Raw genomic sequence first — 21,933 nt, forward strand, 5'->3', positions numbered from 1 at the left:
GTTTCCAGCGTGCGCCTCGAGCAAATCCACCCCCTCCCTCCACCAAAACCCCCACCTCGTCGGCGCCACCACCATTGCCGCCGCCGGAGAACCCGCCCTCTGGAGGTGCAGCCGCCCGCTGATACCACCGCCCTCTCCGCCGCCATGATTTGCGCAAGTAAGCCCTCGTCTCTTGCCCCATCCCTACCACCGAAACCTAGCTCTACGGCCCCGCTCCCTCTCCTATTTCCAAGCACTAACCCGCCGCTTCCTCCTGCCGCTGCTCCCTCCCCTCTCAAGTCTCCGGCGAGGTGCCGGAGGACCCGGTCTTGTCGACCAAGTCGGGGCTGCTCTTCGAGCGGAGGCTCATCCAGCGCTACGTCGAGGTCACCACCGTCTCCCCCGCTCTAGGTTTGGTTTTGGTTGGCCTAGGACCTTTGCACTGAATCTGTTTGGTTTTGGTTCCCCAGGACCATGGGAAGTGCCCGGTCACCAAGGAGGAGCTCGCCATGGACGACCTCGTGACGGTGAAGACCGACAAGGTGAGGCCCGCAAACTGTTTCTCTTTCCCTCAATGCGGTTCCAGTGTTTATCTTGTTGTTCTGGAGAACCTGTTCAGACGCTAGGGTTCGGTCATGAGCCTCGCCGATGCCTGCTAGTGCCACACTTTGTAGTCGCCTGCTTTGGATTGGGTGTTTGGTAGTCCTTGACTTACAATCACACCATGTGGCAATTTATTGTTACATCTTACTAGTATGTATGGGGTGACAGTATCTTACTTGTGGAGGACATATTAGTTAGCCATCATGTTCAGGATTCTCGGGTCGAAGGTTCTCCACATATGTTATTAGTAACCCCGGGAAGGAATTAGCCTGTCTCGTAGTACGGTTTTGCTACTTCAGAAAGATATCTGATGGGTTCTCAATCAGACTTACATAATGGAACAAGGACAATAAATTAGGTTTTAGGATTTGCGGTGATTTTGTATTCTTTTGCATGGTTCAAGTCGCCATTTGCACTGACTGGGTAAATGCGTTCGAGCAGGCACCTGTATTTCCACACAATGTCCATTACCTACATAAATGTTTTAGCCATGAGCGTGTACTGAAATTAAAACAGTAATCATGTATTAAGTATTAACCACCAGTTGATTGAAATATTGGTTTGTTAGATAGGGTTGATCTTTGTGATAATCTATTATATCCAAACCACAATTGATAAACCTGACTCAACATGTATGCATGCACCATTACTTGTGGGGCTGAAACTTCTAGCTTAGAGAATGGCAAAAGAAATCGACATCCTACTTGTTTTTTAAGGCTGACACTCATACCTTGTTAAAATAAACTAGTTGCCGTACTCTCATATGTTGTGTATAGCTGTCAATTGAAGAACTATCGTTTTTGCAGATTCCTAAGCCTAGACCTCTGCAAGCTGCAAGTGTCCCTGGACTCCTTGGTATGTTTCAGAATGTGAGTGCCTGCTTCCTTCTGTTTACAGTTTATATATTTGATTTTGTAGTCATAGTAATTCTTAAGCATGTTCTTTGTATTGGAGTCCATTGTTGTAACTTTTAAGAATCAAGTTAAGTTCTTTTGCCTAAAGACTGGATATGATTCACAATGTGCTTATGTTTAGATTCAAATAGGAAGAAATGAGCAGTAATTGAATATGAACACATTTGGCTCACATAATTTCCCTTTTGCTCTTTGACATTTTAAGACGACTCATGATTTTGTTTTCATTATGTAAGACTACTGAAGTCACTTCCTTTTTTATGTGGGTATTTAGTGCCATGAAAAACCGTAATAATATTGAGATATTCTAAACTGTACAAAAGTATTATGCTTTTATTGTACTTCCAGATTGTTGGTAATGGGTATGGTGAAGCATTTGATCTTTCTGTTGTTAAATAGTTGGGAATTCTTATCGAGCTGCAAGTGCAGATTAAGACTTCTTTCCTCTGATGTTGCAGGAGTGGGATGCTCTCATGCTGTCTAATTTTGCTTTGGAGCAGCAGCTACATACAGCAAGACAAGAGCTCAGTCATGCGTTATACCAGGTTTTCCAATCTTTCCAAATAGTGTCTTGAATTATACACTTTTTTATTGTGTTCAACAATAAAGTATTCTTCCTTTAAAAGTGCAAGTGCCATTTGATATCAGGATCTTGATAAAACCTCGCAGTTGCCAGCTAGTTAAGTTTCTGACATTTCAGCCTTATGGATGTTTGTGAATGTGCTTAGAGGATTTCGGAGCTTTATACAGCCATAGCTAGGACATCTTTGTGGATCACTTGGATAGGAGGTTCCATAAATTATTTCTAGAAACGCTTTATTTCTAGAAGGGGAGCCTTGGCGCAGTGGTAAAGCTGCTGCCTTGTGACCATGAGGTCATGGGTTCAAGTCCTGGAAACAGCCTCTTACAGAAATGTAGGGAAAGGCTGCGTACTATAGAGCCAAAGTGGTCGGACCCTTCCCTGGACCCTGCGCAAGCGGGAGCTACATGCACCAGGTTGCCCTTTTTTTTTTTTCATGAGCATGATCATCATGTACCCGTTGGTTTTTACTAGCTTGTTTTGCCCATTTCCAGCATGATGCTGCTTGCCGTGTTATCGCCAGACTAAAGAAGGAAAGAGATGAGTCTAGGACACTTTTGGCTCAAGCTGAAAGGCAGATTCCTATTTCAGCTGCAGGACCTGCGCCTGTAGCTGCTGTTACAAATGGGAAAAGAGGTTTTCACCGTTCTAACATGTCAAAAGCTAACTTTTTTGTCTGTTTTGTTCTAATCCTCTTTCCTGGATACACAGCTTTGGAAGATGAAGTGGGTCCTGATGGGAAGAAGATACGTCCTGGTATTAATCCTGTCATGATCGATGAATTAACAGAATGCAATTCCGTGCTCTCAGCACAGCGCAAGAAACGGCAGGTGTGCATCTCTTCTCCCTAACAATCAATTAAAGGAGGACCTGAAGTTTGTTGTTTGTCAAACATGTCCTGTTTTAGTTCATAGGAAACTTGATATGTCCCTCTCTAAACTTGTGTACTACATGCCTTCTAGATCAGATCATATAAACATTATATGCCAAAAATAATTGTGGTTTTTACCCACTTGTTTTTTTGTCTTGTTTTGTTGAAATGGTACACTAATTTCTGTTTTTTGTCAGGTACCTCCAAGTTTGGCACCAATTGATGCACTTGAAAGATATACTCAAATCTCCAGTCATCCACTTCATAAGACAAACAAACCAGGGATTTTATCTATTGATATTCATCATTCAAAGGTCAGATTATTTCAAGTTTAGTTTGAAAAAGTGGTAAATTGTATGCTTGAATAGTGACACTGCAATGATTGTTGTTTACTTACCTAATTGATTTCTGTATTTATCACCAGGATATTATTGCTACTGGGGGTATCGATACAAACGCAGTTCTTTTTGATAGGCCATCGGGTCAAGTCTTGTGCACTCTCACTGATCACTCAAAGAAGGTCCATGGCCAAACTCAAACTCACTGACTCTCTCCCCATCATTTTACATCTACATATGTTAATATAGCTTATTCCTATGCACAGATTACAAGTTTGAAATTTGTTCCCCGGGATGAGCTTTTGATAACCGGATCAGCAGATAAGGTACACCTACTGCATAGTAGTAAAGTAAATCATTAATGTGATATTAGCTATATCAATATCAGTTCTAGAAAACCTTTTGCATTCACTAAGTTTTCATTCTGATGATTTGGGCTCCCTTACATAAATGATTAAAGGATAATTTATTGACCCAGTAATCTGATAATACCATAATCATCACACAACTCATCATTATAGGCTTCACTCTTCTGTTTGTAAACTCTGCAGACTGTCCGTGTATGGCAAGGCAATGAAGACGGAAGTTATGGTTGCAGGCACACAATGAGAGATCATGGTGCAGAGGTTAGTTTGCATTGACATTTGTTTCTGGTGAATGCCTGCTTATTTGATGTTTGCAATCGACCTTTCTGCGTTACAGTGTGCACAAAATTTTATTAGGCACCAACTGGTGGCCAGGGGTTGGGGGTGAGTGAGTGAGCAGGGATGGGTAAATCTAGAGCAGACGGTCAAGGAAGAGACCAGAGCTGGACTTTAGGGATTTGAGAAATCTTCTTGGTTATTCATAATGAAATCATATGAATGCTTAGCCTAAGCAGCCGGTGAAGGAAGAGACCGGAGCTGGACTTTAGGGATTTGAGGAGACTTCTTGGTTATTCATAATAAAATTATATGAATACTTAGCCTAAGCAGCTGGTCAAGGAAGAGACCGGAGCTGGACTTTTAAGGGCTTTGAGAAGACTTCTTGGTTAAAATTATATGAATACTTAGCCTAAGCAGCTGGTCAAGGAAGAGACTGGAGCTGGACTTTAAGGGATTTGAGAAGACTTCTTGGTTATTCATAATGAAATTATATTAATACTTAGCCTACATAGCCAGTAGCCCAATACATGAAGATTGGAAACAAATAATCAACTCAGTATCAATTCATAAAATTACATGTTACAAACCATGACACTTATTTTGGAATGGAGGGAGTAACCAATAAGCTGCTCACATCCATGACGGTCAATCTGCTATAGAACTTGCTGTTGCATGGCAGTCAATTTGCTATAGAACTTGCTGCTATATTGTCAGTTCTACTTGTTGGTTGAATGAGCTCGGATAAATAGGAAAATAGTCTGCAATATGCTAGAGACTCCAGTTTTTGTTTTTTCTCAAGAACTATAATATTATTGGCTTGTTCCCTTTTCGTGCATGCAGCGATGCTAGCTAGCAGAGGATGTTTTTGCATTCTTTTCATGTGGATCCTGTGCATTTTCTGTATTTTGTTATTTAATAATCTCGCTGTTGATGCTGCTCGTTGTATTATCTTACGTTCTGATTTTTCTTTCTGAAAATGTACCAGGTTGAAGCTGTGACGGTCCATGCTAGTCAGAAATACTTTGCAACTGCCTCCAGAGATAGCACATGGTGCTTTTATGATATTTCAACAGGGTCTTGCCTCACACAGGTCTGGTACTTTGCCTAAATTTCCAGAAGCATGCACATCTAGAGATTTATCATTTTGACAAGTGCTGTTATTCAGGTTGGCGAGGCTTCTGGACAAGATGGATACACATCAGCAGCTTTCCACCCGGACGGTCTTATACTTGGAACAGGCACGTCAGAAGGTGTTATCAAAATTTGGGATGTAAAATCTCAGGTAAGACAAGGCAAAAATACTATTCAGATTATATTCAGGTTGACGTCCATGCCATCCTCTTCTAATGTCTCATGTCGTGATTGAAAATTTATATTTGCAGACAAGGGTTGCAAAGTTTGAAGGGGAGGTCGGGCATGTTGGAACAGTGACTGCTATGTCCTTCTCAGAAAATGGATATTTCCTAGCGGTATGTTCTTTCTTTTCTTTTCTTATAAGATCGAATTCTGTGGAAGTCGAGATCTTTGCACAATAACTCTGGATCACTTGCTGTTTCATACTGATATTTCCACCATCACTTTACAGACCGCAGCCCTTGATGGTGTCAAGCTTTGGGATCTACGAAAATTGAGGAATTTTAGGACCCTGTCTCCATACGATCCAGACACACCAACAAGTTCTGGTAAGGAGATCTCTATTTTTTTAAAAAGAAATACGAAAGTACCGGGTTTCTACATAAATTGCAAGTTGAAATTTGGAAGAGAACTGCTCAAATTAATGTGAAATAAGGCTTCCATACAACCAGAATCCGTATTTTCATGAATGACAAGACATTTTTCTCTTGCAGTGGAGTTTGACTTTAGTGGAAGTTATATCGCCGTTGCTGGTTCTGATATAAGGTATGCTACCGACCGATCCAACTTAGCTGCTTGGTATTATTATACTGTAAGAAATGAAATGGCTCAGCTCACGATACGTTGTTAGCTTTGCGCTGAATATAACCTCTTGTGCATAATGGTTGCAGGGTTTACCAAGTGGCCAATGTCAAGACGGAATGGAATCTTGTCAAGACATTACCAGATTTATCCGGCACAGGTTTGATACAGTATTTCTTCTGCTCTTGTCCAGTGTCGCGGGTTCCTTTGTCGAGGGTAAATTAACATGGCTGTGCCTGTCCTTTCCAGGGAAAGTGACATCGGTGAAGTTTGGGGCAGATGCTAAGTATGTGGCCGTAGGTTCCATGGACCACAACCTGCGCGTGTTCGGGCTCCCTGGAGATGAGCAGATGGAGGTGGCAAAATGAGAATCAGCGGAGCAATGAGTAGACGACGATACATGTTGTCGCCACAACCATTTTGCCTTTGGTGGTTAGCCCTGCGCGTCTTGTCCAGGATATGCTTGAAAGAGGAATGCATGTCCCCGAACTGAAGCAGCCAGGCGGTCCAAGTAGCTGAGCAAACCTGCTGGGTGAGCCGCATGTTTTTGTAGTTTGATGATGATGTTTGCGCCGAAATATGTAGGATGCAGAAAGGCTTTCCGCAGCTGGGGTGGGTCATAGGGGGTGCGTGTAGACAGTACCCTAGGTTTTGGATTTATATTATGTATAGGTCGAATTACCAGGCATATGGTTGAACTTGAACTGCACGAGGCAGGCAGAAGCGACGTCGAGGATTCCGCTATCCTGTCGACATGGATTTCTAGGGTTTTTCCTGGACCGGGGCCTTGGTTTTTCCGAGGTTATAATTGTGTTCCCTTCCAACAGAGGTTAAACATTCAAAACGCTTTCTGTGGTTGAACTTGGCAGTCAGCGAGGTTGGCGTCACATCCGAGTCACTGGTGAGCGACGGTGTTGTCACTTCGTCTTAACCACGATGGCTACATATGTAGTTAACCACGATGGAATCATATCTGGTCAGTTGCTGTACTACGCTACACAACTTTTGTATGTGGCGAAAACCCGCTGAAATATTCCTTTTGACTTGTACATAGAAGAAATTACACAGGGCCGTACCTCACAAAACCGACACTGGCCCTGCGCCAAATCAAAATTTAGGCGCATTTAAAAATGTCAACCAAAATATTTTAATTAATCATCCCGTTTGTACAATACTATTGCTTTTTCAAAGAACTAAAACAATTTGGAATAATTGGGCCTGAACGAAAGAACTCAATGAATATGAGTCACCCGCTGGGAAAAGACCCCAGTGCATTGGTATATTTGAAGCAGCCGTGCAGTTCATTGCCCTCCTTTGAGGAAAATGTGAAATCACTAGCGAAGAATCAAGGAGGAGTTGAAGATTTAATTTATTGTTATTTAATCTGATCTTTTGCACGAGACTAGGGAACAAATGAGTCAAGGAAGTGAGAGAGCTTCGGAGGTTCTTCGAACGAGAAAAATACTGCTCGTTGTCTTGGGTTCCATCACACGAGTCTCTTTTACTTCAGCTCTTATACTCAATCAGGCCTAGCTAAATCCCTTGATTAGCATTACACATCGGCACCATTACAGACTTTTGCATAAGCTCATCATGAAAATAGACCCACCCAAATCTCATAATCTAAAAAAAATAGGGCAAAAAAGAAACCATATTCGAGAGCTTTTCCGCATAGGAGCTTATTTATTTTCACCGGAATTCTCAAGCCAGTCCCTCCACAAGCTTAATTAAGATCAATAGAAAGCCTCAATACAACACACATATACAACGACATCTTTCATCTTACATATGTATTCTCTTATCTATTACTACTTTCGATCCATAATAGGTGTCGCAGTTTTGAAATAATCCTAGTTCAACCTTCGCATGTGGCGCAACGTTAGTTGACTGCTCAGAGAGGCTCACCGGAAAGCCATCTATCGATCATAGCAAGACACTCCCTTGGCATGTACTCTGGGGCTGTGTGTCCGGCACCCTACATGCGCACTTATTTAAATTAACCAGCTCATAATTTATTAAATTGCATTCTACTAGCCTGCAAATTTTCTTTTTTGCATTCTACTCCCTCCGATTTTGAAATATAAAGGGTGTTAGTTTTTTGAAAAGTCAAATGTTTCTATCTCTGACCAAGTTTATAGAAAACAGTACCAAATAAATAAAGTATTAAAAATATATGACATGGTGTATCCAGTTATACTGATTTGCTATTGTTGTTATTGGTATTTTGCTCTATAAACTTGGTGAAACATATAGTAGTTTGACTTCTGCAAAAATTAACACACCTTATATTTAGAAATGGAGGGAGTACTTGGTAAAGCTGGTACGGATTCTAACTAGCTTTGGTAAACTAAATCCAACCACACGTACCTTTACAGTTGCGTATGTCAGATTGTTAGAGAAAGTTCTTGTGTATCTGTTCAAATTATGAGAAACAAAAGCGATGTATAAGGCACCAAATGGTTTGGATATTTCAATATGGACCACATACGGACTAAAATGAGTGAACAAACATACTAAACCCCGTCTACATACATTCGATTCAGAAAAAAAGTTAGAACATCTTATAATTCGGAACGGAGGCAGTAATATGTAGTATGAAATACTCACTGCGCGCGCACACAATGAACCACGACTGTTCACTTCCACTAATAAACACAGTACTGTTTCCACCCAACACTAGAGCCAGAACAATAAGTTGTGGGTGGGTGTCCTTACCCCACGATTTGGTCGTCCACATGCCATGGTCGCCAAGGATCTGTGATGGGCAGCTTAAGTCGTCTGATCCATGCTTGGGTGTCAACATAAGATACTTTAGGGTCATGGTCTCCACTGCAGCGTCATGAGAAGACGAATCTAATTAGTTCTTGCAGGGGTAATTAAGCGACTCTGCTCAATCAAGTGTACTATATATATTTCCATAATTAAGGGGATTAGAGAGAGGCTGCATGCATACCTATATATCATAGCCCGGTATCCTCTAGTAATCAGGGCTGCATGATCATCTACCGCGCTGGTGATTTCATGTGTGTAAGGTAGATTGACATCACATCGTAGCCATGATGGAACTGTTCCCTGCACAGTAGTACATACGACCATATGCAATAAAATAAGACCTTCGTTATGGAGGGAAGAGGGGCTTCTTTATTTACCTTGTGAATACCCAGACTCTCCCTTACAGCTTCGTCATTTGTCCATAACTCGGATAGGAAGTATGTGGCATTCTGCATCAATCAAATGAAGCGCAACAAGTAAGATGTCGATACACTTAACACCGCACAATCAGAATAGCAAAATCAAAGCACTACTTTTTTTGGAAATAAATAAATAAATGAATACAAGGGAACAAGAAATGAAAATGAAAACTGAGAATAAACCAAGATGATTATTACTCCTTCATCCGAAAAAGTTTATCCCTCAAATGAATGTATGTAGCATCAAATTAGTGCTAGATACAACCATTTAAGGGACAAGTTTGAGACAAGATTTTTCAGACGGAGGAAGTGTTACCCTGCACACGGACGAAAATGCGGACTCTGTTAGCATTTTCCTCCCATGGTCTTGCAACGGCTGCTGCTTGTGAATGGTGAGGCTTGGATATTCTTCACACGCTGGCTCCAAGACGTGTACAGTGTTTAAACCCCTCATGCACTGTATCCCAAACCAAAAATACTGATCAAGTCATCAGCTAGCAAGCTACTACTCCCCGCAATTTATTTTAGAAAAAATCAAGCTACTACTGCTAGCTAAGTGTTTCGTGCGTTGCTACCGGGATAATCAACAAATTCGTGGTTGGTACTGGCACTCACCTCTTGGATGGCTTGGAGGGAATCGGCACAGTGGGCGTTCGATGCCCAACGGTATTCCCCCCCGCAGCTTTCACGAGCAGCCTGTAAGGTGAATAATAATACAAGCTAATCATATTTTATGCACCCGCGGACTAACTGATTTATAGGTGAACTATATATTGTTCCATGATATTCCAAATCGATAGTGATGCACTTGACCAAATTCAGTATTTAAGTTAATTGATATCAATTTTAATTCCGGCCGAGAGGCATTATCTTTGACTTGAGAGGTAGAAGCAAGCCGATACCAAATGTAATTTTGCACTAGTCATTTTCGTACAACATGCACGTAAATTACTCGAAGAAATAATAAACTTAAATATTTAGTTATATATCACCTCGTAGAGTTCATCTGGTATAATTCCCATCCCATGAAGAAATGGAACTCGAGCGTTGAAGGTCGTCGTGTTATCGGTTAATGGATTGCCAGCAATGACACCCTGATCAATTAAGATAAATTTCCATGTTGGTAGAATTCTCACTTCCTTACAAAGCTTATGTAAGGATCGCAACTTCACATATCTATAAGCATGCTAAACATATTATAATAACCTTGGTCAACCTCTGTATCTGAGAGTACAAATAAGCAAAGGTCATGGAGAAGTTCTAGCTTAACCTACGATGAACAATAAAAAATAGAAGAAGAAAAATCAAATAAAAATCTGAAAATTTGTGGCTTCAGAGATGCCCAAATGTTTTAGGTGCTTACAAAAGTTCATGGAGAAATGACAGCCTATGAGCTAAAAAAAAACACAGCACTCATAAATGCTCAAACTACTTTTTATCTGGAGCTCCTCGGATATCATTTTGCCATCAAATTTTGTAAGCACCTAACACATTTGTGCATATTTGAAGCCAAACAATTTCAGGATTTATTTTATTCTTCTACTTTTTTGATTTATATTGTTTATCAAGGGTACAATGCACCCATGTTTAGAAGAACCAGTCTCCAAAGGTCATTGCAAAGGTTCAACCACCCAAAAAAAGCATCAATGACCATATAAAAGGCATGGGGGTGAATTTCACCCAACCATTGTAACCATGTTTTGAAACCATTGAAGTTTAATAAATTCATAGATCTGATCCAGATACATGTTTGAACATAAATATTTAAGTTAAAACATAAACTACAGTTTTCAATGTTGTGTTATTAAACAAAACTTTCTTGGCCTTGATACAAAGGGAACCTGGCCCTGCCTTATCAATTCATTTTCTGTAAGATTATTTGTTCAATTATTTGACTTAGATGTAAGCAACAAAGACTTGTGTAGACATGAAACTCTAGAAGTAGATCTTAGACCATCTCTAGTGTTGACCAAAAGCGAATTTAAAACTCCTTCAAACCGATTACACAAATTGCAGCTACCAATGCTAAATGTTCAGAGGAGAAAAACGACACACCAGAGCGCCTTGTGTTTCATCCGTGCAAAGGGATAGGGACCATGGAGGAGCACATTTTATTTTCTATTCCATATGATCTCCATGTTTAGTTGTTGGAGCTTGTTCTTACACTGGAGCAAAATAATTAACCATTCCAAGTTCCTACTTTTTGATTTGAGTCGATCCACCACTAGAGATGATCTTAAAGGTCTTGGAAAGAGAGTGGTAAACATCACAAGAACACAAATATGAAACTTGAAAATAATATGTTGCAAGAGAAGTCATTAAAGTAATACCTTGAGATTAATGAGTCGCTCATTGCCGAGTTCTATCCCTAGAATGAAAGCGTCATGTAGGTTAAAAGACGCACTTCATGCTCACAAAAGAAATCCACAGGCTTTGAATAAACTATTAAGGAGAATAATCGGTGTTGATAGAGATGGAGAGTGTGAAGGAATTGATCAATTACCTTTAGCAATTTTCATAGCAAGAGAAGGTATGATTAAGCCGCTATATGAATCACCTGAAATATAGAGTGGATTTGGCAAGAACTGCGGATGTTCATCAAACCACTGTGAAGACAAGGAAACAATTGGAAAATTGTACCGATATGTTAACTTGTACATTCTAGTCGAAAAAGCATATAGATTAGAGCAGGTGGAGAGTGTAACCAACCGTTTCAAGGAAAATGTGCAGCTGCTGAACAACAATTGTGTCACTTTGTATGGTTCTCTTGTCTCCGGTCGCATATGAGAAGCCTGTTCCTACCGGAGAATCCACGAAGATGATGTTGCTAACCTACAATATATACGGAAGCAACACATTACAATACATAGCTTGCAAAAAAGAAGTCTTACATTGTGGTATGGAGGGAGCATATTTTTTACGCAACTACACACTACAATTTCTCCGCCGGAAGGAGGGGTTCTTAATTTTGTTGTATCAAAGGGAAAATTTGATTTTTGCCACTCTAGATTCCGCCAATTTTCTATATGCCACTCCAGATTTTGACATTTCACATTTATCACTCTTAGTTTTTGACAATTATCACAATTGCCATTCCCGTGGCAAGAGCAAAATTTTCAGAATGACAGTTGTGATAATTATCAAAAGCTAAGAGTGGCAAAAATGAAATAAAACTATTTTGCTTTTGCCACATAATGGCAATTGTGATAATTGTCAAAAGCTATGAATGGCAAAAGTGAAATGTGAAAACCTGGAATGGCATAAGAAAAATTGGCAAAAACAAAAAAATTCCCATCAACTAACCCCGCAACATAAAATTCATAACAAAACAGAGAAAAAGGTTTCACCTTTGCCCAAGACGATGGCTGGTAGAGCAGAGTAGGCAGGCCTCCCATGTAGCCATGGAAGTCAAAGTTGAAAGGGCCGATCTCGTAGGCGAGGCCTGAGAGGGCGGAGCAACCGGGCCCGCCCGTGAGCCAGAGAAGGACGGGGTCCTCCTCCGGGTCGTTCTCCGACTGGATGAAGTAGTAGAAGAGTTGGGCGCCGTCGTCCAGCCCCACGTACCTGCACCACGTGGACGTTGCATCATCATCATCCGAGGAGCGGGAGGAGGAAGAAGACAGAGAGCAGAGCACATGTATAGTATACGCACCCTGTTTCGAGGGAGAAGGGCAGGGGTCCGCTGAAACCGGGCAGCCGCGGCACGGCTTTGGTGGTGATAGACGGCGCTGCGGCGGAGAAGAAGGGATGGAGGAGGAGCAGCAGCAGGGATAAGAGCACAAGCGGCGGCCGGTGGGGCGGCGGCGTCGTCGCCATAGCTAAGCTTGACTCCATCGCCTTAGCTATGTGGCAAGCTTTGCACTAGCTGACTTGATTTGTTTGGATCGATGTTGGGACTGACCATCTGCTAGTGGAGTACTACACACGTACGAGAGACGAATTGAATAGCGTACCTACCCTCGTGTGTGAATCAACACATGAGAGAGACCATGAAAAACATGCATGCACTACCTGTACGAGTCAGGTCAGGTCAGCATCATCGTCGTCGCGTACCCCTCAAATCATGCTAAACTTAATCAGACGGGTCAAAACAGTGAAAATATCCCTGTTGTGCAGTGGCGCTACACCTACTGGCACTGGCAGGCAGGCAGAGTTACCGGGGATTTATGCAAATGGACGCCCGCGCCATCACTTAAATTCAGGCAGGCAGAAGCGGCGTTGAGGATTGTGCTACCCTCCCTACATGGTGAGCGTCACAGCTGAGTCACTGGCGAGCGGTCCAGTGCTGTCACGTCGTCATAACCACGGTGGATGCATATGTAGTTGGGTTAATTAAGATGGGTCAGCTGCAGTAGTACGCTACACACTGGACGTCGACGCCGACGTACCGGAAGAGCATACACCCGGGCCGTCCCTGTCACTGTCCGGTCTTTTTTTTTTACCCAGACGGCCATCTTAAACGTGCCTCAAACGTCCGGCTGATCGACACCCGCATATCCAGCCTAAATATGGGGCTGTTATGAAGCGCCCGGGCATGCCCGCCACATCGGTCTGACGGCGGGGTCCCATGCGAAAACGCCCGGAAATCCGGCGGTCCGACGGACGCCGCATCCGTCGGGGCAGTGTGAACGCCGCGTGGCGCCGCTCCGGCTTGCCGTTCAAGACCAAATCCGAGTATTTAAGCCGGACTGCGTCCCGCAACCCTAACCCATCCACCTCCTCCATCTCCTGCTTCGGCGCTCTGCCCACGCTCCGGCACCACGCCATGGTATGGAGCAAGATCACCTACTACGCCATGCTGACGCTGGAGCACTGCTACGAGATCCAGCAAGAGATCCGGGCAAGGCAAGCCGCGCGCCGCCCGCATCGTTGCCGGCCTGCCTCCGGGCTCGCCGGAGCCGGAGCCGGAGGAGGAGGAGGAGCAACCGGGGGAAGAGAAGGAGAAGGAGATGACTTCGATAGAGGTGGAGGAGGCGGAGGAGCCGGACCAGCAGGTGCCAGCCTTCAACATGGAGCAGTCGGATGCGGAGTTCGCCGTCATCTAGTCCGACGAGATGGCCGAGCAGCAGGCCATCCTGGAGTCCATCCAGGATGAGACCTATGTGAAGGCCAACCGGGGGTTCCTCCGGCGGGAGCAGGCGGGGTCCGACACGCTCTTTGCCGAATTCAACGCGGAGATAGAGGCGGAGGAGGCCAGAGTACAACAGCCGGAGCTGCAGCTGCCGCCCATGCTGCCGGAGTCGGGCACGGAGATCGCCATGATCTCCGACGAGGAGTAGCTAGGATCGACATAGTACGTAGGTTCTACTTTTTTCGCATGTCTTTGTATGCATATAAGAATCGAGTATGAGATATCCGAAGCAACAAATGAAATTTGAGGCGTGCCCGGTCACTGCCCATGTCCATGCCCGGACGCGTCCGTGGATATTTAAGAGGCCATATTTGTCATATATGATTGTAGTAGATGCTCTAACACGGCGTTCATGTCGATCGACCCCATCCATCCACAGCGACCCAGCATAGCACCAACCAACATGTGCACGCAACTTGGCTGCTACCGACGATATTTGATGCGACTTTGATAGCTTCACTAGGAGTACCAAGGAGTATACAGCATATGGATGAGCTTTTAACTGTAACTCCTTTTTGTATGTGGAGAAAACCCTTTTTGTTTGACTTGTACTAGTACATAGAAATCATACATACGTTGGCACCATTATATTACAGGCCTTTGCATAGGCTCAACGTCCACCCAAATCTCATAATCTGAAATGAATAGGACAAAAGAAAAACAGAGCTTTTTCCTGTGGGAGCTTATTTATTCATTTCCACCGGCTCCCCCACAAGCAGTGGCGGTGCCAGAAGTTCAAGTATGTGATGTCAATTTAAACTTATAATGTAAAATACATGTGTATTTACAAATTTTCTACCATCTTCGGCATAATTTTTACTTGTAATTAAGAGTTTCACCAAAATGTTGTGTGGTCAAGTGACTACACTACTGGAACGTGGCTTCGCCACTGCCCACAAGCTCAAGTAAGCTCAATGAATGCTCACGGCTCAAAAGCCGCAATACAACACATACATGTCTATTCTCTTATTTGTCACTTATACAGCACACCTTGCTAGCAATCTTCTGCACTGCCACATCATCAGTTGATCGCTCAAAGAGGCTCACCGGAAAGCCATCTATCGATCATAGCCAGGCACTCCCTTGGCATGTACTCCGGGGCTGTGTGGCCAGCGCCCTACACGCACATATTTAAATTAACCAAATCACAATTGATTTTTTACTTACTCCGTCCGGAATTAGTTGACGCTCAAACATATTTATCTAGCATTAAAATACGTCTAGATACATAAGTTTGAGCGTCGGCTAATTCCGGACAAAGTAAGTACTAGATTACTCCCTTTGTAACTTAATACTCCCTCTGTTTCTTTTTAGTCCGCATATAAGGTTTGGTCAAAGTCAAGCTTTGTTGAGTTTGACTAACTTTATATTAAAAAATATAAACATTCACAATATAACATCAATATTATCAGATGCACCATTAGTTTTAGTATTGTAGATGTTCATATATTTTTATATAAATTTGGTCAAACTTTGTGTAGTTTGACTTTGACCAAATCTTATATGCAGACTAAAAAGAAACGGAGGGAGTATAAGACGTTTCTTTATACTATCATAGTGTCAAAATATGTCTTATATCAAGTTAAAGAGGGAGTACTTGTTATGGATGCTAACTAGCTTTGGTAATTAAGCTCAAGTTAAACCTGAAAGCAGTTAATGGCGCACGTACCTTCACGGTTGCGTATGTCAGATTGTTGGAGTAAGTTCTTGTGTATCTATGCAAAACAAGAGAAAGAAAAGGCGACGTGTAAGGCATCAATATGTGAACTACGACTGCTCAGCTTTCCACTATAAACACACTAGGCCTCTGCACCAGAGGTGCACACAGCCAGAACGTATAAGTTGTGCTGGGTCGGCGTCCTTACCCCACAATTTGGTCGTCCAGATGCCATGGTCGCCAACGGTCTGTGATGGGCAGGTTAAGTCGTCTGATCCATGCTTGGGTGTCAACATAGGATATTTTACTGTCATGATCTCCACTGCAGCATCATGAAACAACGAATCTAGTTATTAGCTTACGGTTGTAATTAATTAAGCGACTGTTCACCCAAGTGTATATTTCCATCATCAAATGACTATTCAGGTGAAACGTATATTAGCACGCGTGCTTACCTGTATATCATAGCCCGGTATCCTCTAGTAATCAAGGCTAAATGATCATCGACCGTGCTGCTGATTTCATTCGTGTAAGGTAGATTGAAATCACATCGTAGCCATGATGGAACGGTTTCCTGCACAACATACACCATATTTACCAAATAAGCCCTTCGTTGTTGGTGGAACATGGGCTTCTTATTTGGTGGCATGCGGAGAATTCTCCCAGTGCAAAGAAAAGCCTAGGGATTAGTTAAAGCTGATAATAAAATGTCAATATATAATCACTAAAACATTTCTCTTCCAATTCTGACCTCCTACCTTGTTATTAAAACGGTAGGAGCAATTCCCGTTTCCTAGCTCTAGTTACGGCCAGTCAACCACTTTATCAAGTAAGAATACATATACCTCTAAGCTAGTCCCACCCTACCTTACCTTGTGAATACCCAAACTCTCCCTTACAGCTTCGTCATTTGTCCACAACTCGGACAGGAAGTATGTGGCATTCTGCATCAAACAAATGAAGCACAACAGTTAAGATGTCGATGCAGTTAACACCGTAAAATAAGAATAACAAAATGGAACCGATTACAGATTTTGACAAAGCAAGCAAGAAGTAAAAAAAACAAAAAGCAAGAAGTAAAAATACGAGAAGTGAAAATAAAAACTGAGAAGAAACTAAGAATGGTAATTGAGACGTTTACCCTGCACAGAGACGAAACTGCGGACTCTGTTAGCCTTCTCCTTCCATGATCTCGCGACGTCGGCTGCTTGTCAAGGGTGAGGCTTGGATATTCTGGACAGATTTGCTCCAAGACGTGTACATCGTTTAAGCCCCTCATGCACTGTATCACAAAAGCCAAAAATGCTGACCAAATCATCAACCAGCAAGCTGCTTGTGCTAGCTAAGCGTGTCGTGCGATTGCTACCGGGATAATCAACACATTTGGGGCTGGTACTGTCACTCACCTCTTGGATTTCTTGGAGGGAATTGGCACAATGGGAGTTCGATGGCCAGCGATATTCTCCTCCACAATCTTCGCGAGCAGCCTGCAAGGTGAATATCACAAGCTTATCATATTTTCTGCACTGTGCTTAACTATATATTGTTCCATGATATTCCAAATAAATAGGGATGCACTTGACCAAATTCAGTATTTAAGTTAATATAATTTTTACTGACTGAGAAGCATTATACTCCCTCTGTAAACTAATATAAGAGCGTTTAGATTACTAAAGTAATGATCTAAACACTCTTATATTAGTTTACGGAGGTAGTACTTGACTAGAGGGGTAGCAGGCTGATTTTTTTTTTGAAAAGTAAGAAGCAGGCTGATACCAAATGTAAATTTGTAGTAGTCATTTTCATATAGCATACACATAAATTACTCTCAAAAGGTAAACTTAAATATGTCGTCACTATGTCACCTCATAGATTTCATCTGGTATAATTCCCATCCCATGAAGAAATGGAATTCGAGCGTTGAAGACCGTCGTTGTATCAGTCAACGGATTGCCAACAATGACACCCTGATCAATTAAGATAAACTTCCATGTTGGTAAGATTCTAACTCCTTAAAGAGATCATGTGAGGACCGCAGCTTGACATATCTGTAGGCATGCTAAACATATTGTGTTCTGACAGTGCATATAAGCAAAAGGTCATTGCAAAGTTTCAACTGCAAAAGGCATAAATGAAAATAGAGTTGTTTATTTGTAAGTGAATAGAAAATTGACCAAAAATGGAAAAGATAAAAGGGTGAATTTCACCCAAACATGGTAACCATGTGTTTGAACCCACTGAAGTTCAAGAAATTCATATACCCGATTCAGACAAATATTTGAATATAAATATTCAAATTAAAACATAGATTATATTTGGTTTTCCCAGTGTTGTGTTCTTAGACTAAAATTTGTTGACCTTGATACATGGAAAACCTGGCCCTCACCACTAGAAATGATGTTACTGATTTTAGAAAGAGAATAAGAAACATTATGATGGCACAAATAGGAACCATGAATAATATGTGTCGGAAGAGAAGTTATGGAAGTAATTGTTATCAATACCTTGAGATTAACGAGTCGCTCATCACCAACTTCTATCCCTAGAATGAAAGCGACATGTAGTTAATTAAAAGATGCACTTTATACCCTGAAAAGAAATGCATGTGCTTTGAATAAACTTGTACGCAGAATAATCCTTGTTGATAGAGATGGGGAGCGTGAAGGAAGTTGAATTACCTTTAGCAATTTTCATAGCAAGAGAAGGTATGATTATACCGCTATATGAATCACCCGAAATGTAGAGCGGATTCGACAAGAACTGTGGATGCTCATCAAACCACTGTAGAGACAACAAAGAAGCAATTGGGAAATTGCACAGATGATGAACTTGTACATCCTAGTAGAAAATGCGTATAAATTATAGCAGGCGGAGACCGTTTCGAGGAAGACGTGCAGCTGTTGAATAACAAGTGTGTCACTGGGTATGGTTCTCTTGTCTCTGGTCGCATACGAGAAGCCTGTCCCTGCCGGAGCGTCCACAAAGATGACATTGCTAACCTACAATATATGACACAACAAGTACACATTACAATTTCTCCTCTGCAAAGGGGGATTTTTAATTTTGTCATATCAACAAAAAATTCAGGGGATTGTAACAAAAAGTGCACTGTTATTGTAGCAAAAGGGTCCCTCCCTCCTAACAGATGCAGCACATTTGAAGGATTATTTCTGTAACAAAACGAAAGGGGGAGCGGGGTTAACCTTGGTCCAAGACGCTGGCTTGTAGAGCAGAGTGGGTAGGCCTCCCGTGTAGCCATGGAAGTCGAAGTGGAAAGGGCCGATCTCGTAGACGAGGCCGGAGAGGGCGGAGCAGCCGGGCCCGCCGGTGAGCCAGAGCAGGACGGGGTCCTCCGCCGGGTCGCGCTCCGACTGGATGAAGTAGTAGAAGAGGCGGACGCCGTCGTCCAGCTCCACGTACCTACGCCGTACCGCACGACCGAGTTAACCGAGGAGGAGGAAGAAGAAGAAGACGACGACGACGACAACTTAGGAGAGAGCGAGCAGAGCATACCCTGTTTCGAGGGAGAAGGGCAGGGGTCCGGCGAAACCCGGCAGCCGCGGCACGGCTTTGGTGGTGATAGACGGCGTCCCGGTGGAGAGGAAAGGATGGAGGAGGAGGAGGAGGAGGAGGAGAAGCAGCAGCAGGGAGAACGATTGCACAAGCGGCGGTCGGTGGGGCGGCCTTGTCGCCATAGCTAAGCTGGGCTCTCTATCGATCAGCAGGAGAGGACGTACGGCACCGCAAGCGGCAAAAGTTGCACCAGCTGACGTGATTTGATTGTGAACACACGGCACTATGCACTACGGTATGAAAAACTTGTACTGGGAGTGGTACCTATCCGAATCAGCATGAATCAGCATCGTCACTTGCATGACGTGACAGCGCGTGCACATACGTATCTTAACACAACGTATGCGGACAAGAATAAAATCTATTTTAAACCTTGAATTCATACTCCCTCCTAAACTAATAGGAGGGAGTACGACGGATCGATTAACCTTCCGGTGCCCTGAAATCAACACCCCATACTCACTTAATTAACCCTGCATGTGTCCGATCTCTCCGTGGTTTTCCACGGACCGCGCGGCCGGAGCAGGATCGGCCATGTCCCAACCAACGAGCTGCCACACGTACCTTATCTCCATCGTCACTGTCAGCTGCTGCTGTTTTCTTAGGTTAAGTTTCAACGAAAAAGAGAGCTTTAATCTTGCCGCTAGCATCAACATAGACTAGTGTTACATCACATACGCTGATTGGACGAAATTGGGCGGTTCTCTCCATGCGTGCCTGACAGCTAGCAGTGTCGTTGCTTCAGTGTTTCCAGTAGCTGCTTTTTTCTTCGATGCTGGGCAGCGCATGGGGCCCGAGCGTTAATGCAGATTACGACGCTGCCGAGTTGCACACCCGAGTAGGCGGGGATCTCAGAGCACCGCCCCTCTATTTACTTCTAAAGTTTGGAACGTCCGTCCGATCAGTGAAACATCCGAACTGACCGTCAACCCTCAAATTAGGACCGAATATAGAGACGTTATATAAGGGCGTCCGGACGCGTCAGGGCTCCCCGCTCGGTCCCACCTGCAGCCACCCAAGCCTTTTTCCCTTTGATCTCGCGTAGAGCACGCTGAAAGATTGTGGATGTCGCTTAGGGGGTGTTGAATAGACACTTTAAATAATTACGATTTAGGCTTGAACAAATGCGAAATAAAACTAGCGTTTAATTTGTCAAGTACAAAACCTAAAACAACTAGTCTCACGTATGTGCACCAACAACTTATGCTAAGCAAGATAAACAACTAAGTGATAGCAAGATATATATCAAGAAACACTATGACTATCACAAAGTAAAGTGCATAAGTAAATGGCTTGGATAAGAGATAACCGAGGCATGCGGAGACGAGGATGTATTCCGAAGTTCACGCTTGCGGATGTTAATCTCCGTTTGGAGCGGTGTGAAGGCAGAATGTTCCCCCCGAAGCAACTAGGGCCACCGTAATCTCCTCAGGCCCTTGCACAACACAAGATGCCGTGATTCCCCACTAAGAGACCCTTGAGGGCGGTCTCCGAACCCGTACAAATAGAAACCCTTGAGGGCGGTCACCGGTACCCATACACTTTGGCAACCCATGGGGGCGGTCACCGAGACTCGTATAAATCACTCGGGGCGATCTCCACAACCTAATTGGAGACCCAGACGCTTGCCCGGTGATGAGGTCACGTATTACAGGTAGGGTCAAGGACCCATCATTTGGACCCACATGGGGCCCATCACCACCAGGGATAGGTCCCTGGACCATGCCAGCACTCGGATGCATACATTAGAAAGTCCACTCTGATGGCTCAACGGCACTCGGACAACCACACACCACTCGGCTAATGAATCACCACTCGGACCAAGGAGACAAGAGGGTGTCCTAGGAGCTGCAACAGTCGAGGAATCCTAAGTCAACCTTTAACAAGAGTCAAGGCTACCGTTACCTGTAACTGTCGTAGTAGAGATTCATCACACCTGTAACTGATGCCTTTAGTGTCATTAAATGCCTCGGCGACGTGGGAGACATGGGGCTGCGACACACTCTATATAAGCTGCACCCCCTCCATAGGCGGGGACGAGCAATCTTTGTAACCATATCCATAAAATAGAAGCAAGCATAAGGGCACGAGACATAGGGCTGTTACCTCCGCCGAGAGGGGCCTAAACTCGTTAAACACCGGGTGTCACACCTGCACCGTAGCTAGGTTCTGCCCCCATATTCGTACCCCTAGTACTCATGTCAGGATCGTAACCCCGATAGTTGGCGCCCACCATGGGGCTAGGCGTCTAGCAAACTTTCACAGCGTAGGTGGAATTCTTCATCATCATGTCAGTCGGCGGTAAAATTCATTTCGGGACACTCTCCTTCATCGCCGACGACTCAGTGTGGCTTCGCGAGGCCCCACTGGACGTGGAGGCGCTGCCCGTCCGCGACGCGACACATTTCCGCGCATCATCCTACAGAGTCCTACTCCGACAGCCCTCGGATCCGTACTGAGTGGCCGCTCGCCCTACCCTCGCACGCCGCCGCAAGCGTTTCGGGCGCTCGCGGTTGC

At 43.6% G+C, this 21,933-nt stretch overlaps 3 protein-coding genes across 5 annotated transcripts; 1 reads left to right on the plus strand and 2 right to left on the minus strand.

The window, feature by feature from the left end:
- On the plus strand, positions 1-6,708 carry LOC123093729 (pre-mRNA-processing factor 19). The gene is made up of 18 exons (XM_044515758.1): positions 1-157; positions 280-365; positions 450-521; positions 1,389-1,451; positions 1,955-2,041; positions 2,571-2,712; positions 2,788-2,906; positions 3,145-3,261; positions 3,372-3,467; positions 3,552-3,611; positions 3,837-3,911; positions 4,915-5,019; positions 5,095-5,211; positions 5,312-5,398; positions 5,515-5,611; positions 5,777-5,828; positions 5,954-6,024; positions 6,114-6,708. Exons 1-18 carry the CDS (start codon positions 145-147, stop codon positions 6,230-6,232), a joined length of 1,578 nt encoding a protein of 525 aa, XP_044371693.1. The 5' UTR covers positions 1-144; the 3' UTR covers positions 6,233-6,708.
- An 808-nt stretch (positions 6,709-7,516) lies between these two features.
- Positions 7,517-13,214, minus strand: LOC123093731 (serine carboxypeptidase-like 10). The gene is made up of 14 exons (XM_044515762.1): positions 13,067-13,214; positions 12,708-12,973; positions 12,403-12,619; positions 11,765-11,887; positions 11,559-11,661; positions 11,386-11,423; positions 10,048-10,149; positions 9,671-9,751; positions 9,372-9,512; positions 9,014-9,085; positions 8,818-8,936; positions 8,580-8,693; positions 8,232-8,277; positions 7,517-7,839 (listed from the first exon to the last, which is right to left on the minus strand). The coding sequence occupies exons 2-14, from the start codon at positions 12,887-12,889 to the stop codon at positions 7,756-7,758; spliced, it is 1,422 nt and encodes a 473-aa protein (XP_044371697.1). The 5' UTR covers positions 12,890-12,973; positions 13,067-13,214; the 3' UTR covers positions 7,517-7,755.
- A 1,706-nt stretch (positions 13,215-14,920) lies between these two features.
- Positions 14,921-19,643, minus strand: LOC123093730 (serine carboxypeptidase-like 1). 3 transcript variants are annotated; one of them, XR_006445521.1, is made up of 13 exons: positions 19,357-19,643; positions 19,047-19,263; positions 18,720-18,842; positions 18,522-18,624; positions 18,348-18,385; positions 17,709-17,828; positions 17,250-17,330; positions 16,985-17,125; positions 16,711-16,787; positions 16,299-16,417; positions 16,052-16,165; positions 15,856-15,901; positions 14,921-15,303 (listed from the first exon to the last, which is right to left on the minus strand). XR_006445521.1 is itself a non-coding variant. In XM_044515760.1 (13 exons), the coding sequence occupies exons 1-13, from the start codon at positions 19,536-19,538 to the stop codon at positions 15,220-15,222; spliced, it is 1,422 nt and encodes a 473-aa protein (XP_044371695.1). In that variant the 5' UTR covers positions 19,539-19,643; the 3' UTR covers positions 14,921-15,219. The 3 variants fall into 3 exon arrangements, 2 of the variants coding, with proteins under 2 accessions (XP_044371695.1, XP_044371694.1); XM_044515760.1 differs by having other exon boundaries at positions 16,716-16,787; positions 17,709-17,810; XM_044515759.1 differs by having other exon boundaries at positions 16,716-16,787.
- Between the last annotated feature and the right edge of the window lie 2,290 nt (positions 19,644-21,933).

This window comes from Triticum aestivum, chromosome 4B (assembly GCF_018294505.1).
Source record: "Triticum aestivum cultivar Chinese Spring chromosome 4B, IWGSC CS RefSeq v2.1, whole genome shotgun sequence".
NCBI classification, from domain to species: domain Eukaryota; kingdom Viridiplantae; phylum Streptophyta; class Magnoliopsida; order Poales; family Poaceae; genus Triticum; species Triticum aestivum.

Bases quoted from the DNA above. Each gene is read 5' to 3' on its own strand.
- LOC123093729 (XM_044515758.1), top strand. The intron at 2,907-3,144 runs GTGTGCATCTCT...GTTTTTTGTCAG, and splicing joins CACAGCGCAAGAAACGGCAG to GTACCTCCAAGTTTGGCACC. The intron at 3,612-3,836 runs GTACACCTACTG...TAAACTCTGCAG, and splicing joins TAACCGGATCAGCAGATAAG to ACTGTCCGTGTATGGCAAGG.
- LOC123093731 (XM_044515762.1), bottom strand. From the start codon at position 12,889: ATGGAGTCAAGCTTAGCTATGGCGACGACGCCGCCGCCCCACCGGCCG. The intron at 10,150-11,385 runs GTATTACTTTAA...TTAATTGATCAG, and splicing joins AGCGACTCATTAATCTCAAG to GGTGTCATTGCTGGCAATCC. The intron at 7,840-8,231 runs GTACGTGTGGTT...GTGCGCATGTAG, and splicing joins TGACATACGCAACTGTAAAG to GGTGCCGGACACACAGCCCC.
- LOC123093730 (XM_044515759.1), bottom strand. From the start codon at position 19,538: ATGGCGACAAGGCCGCCCCACCGACCGCCGCTTGTGCAATCGTTCTCC. The intron at 16,788-16,984 runs GTAAACGTCTCA...TGTTTGATGCAG, and splicing joins CAGTTTCGTCTCTGTGCAGG to AATGCCACATACTTCCTGTC. The intron at 16,166-16,298 runs GTAAGCACGCGT...ATGATGCTGCAG, and splicing joins TACCGGGCTATGATATACAG to TGGAGATCATGACAGTAAAA.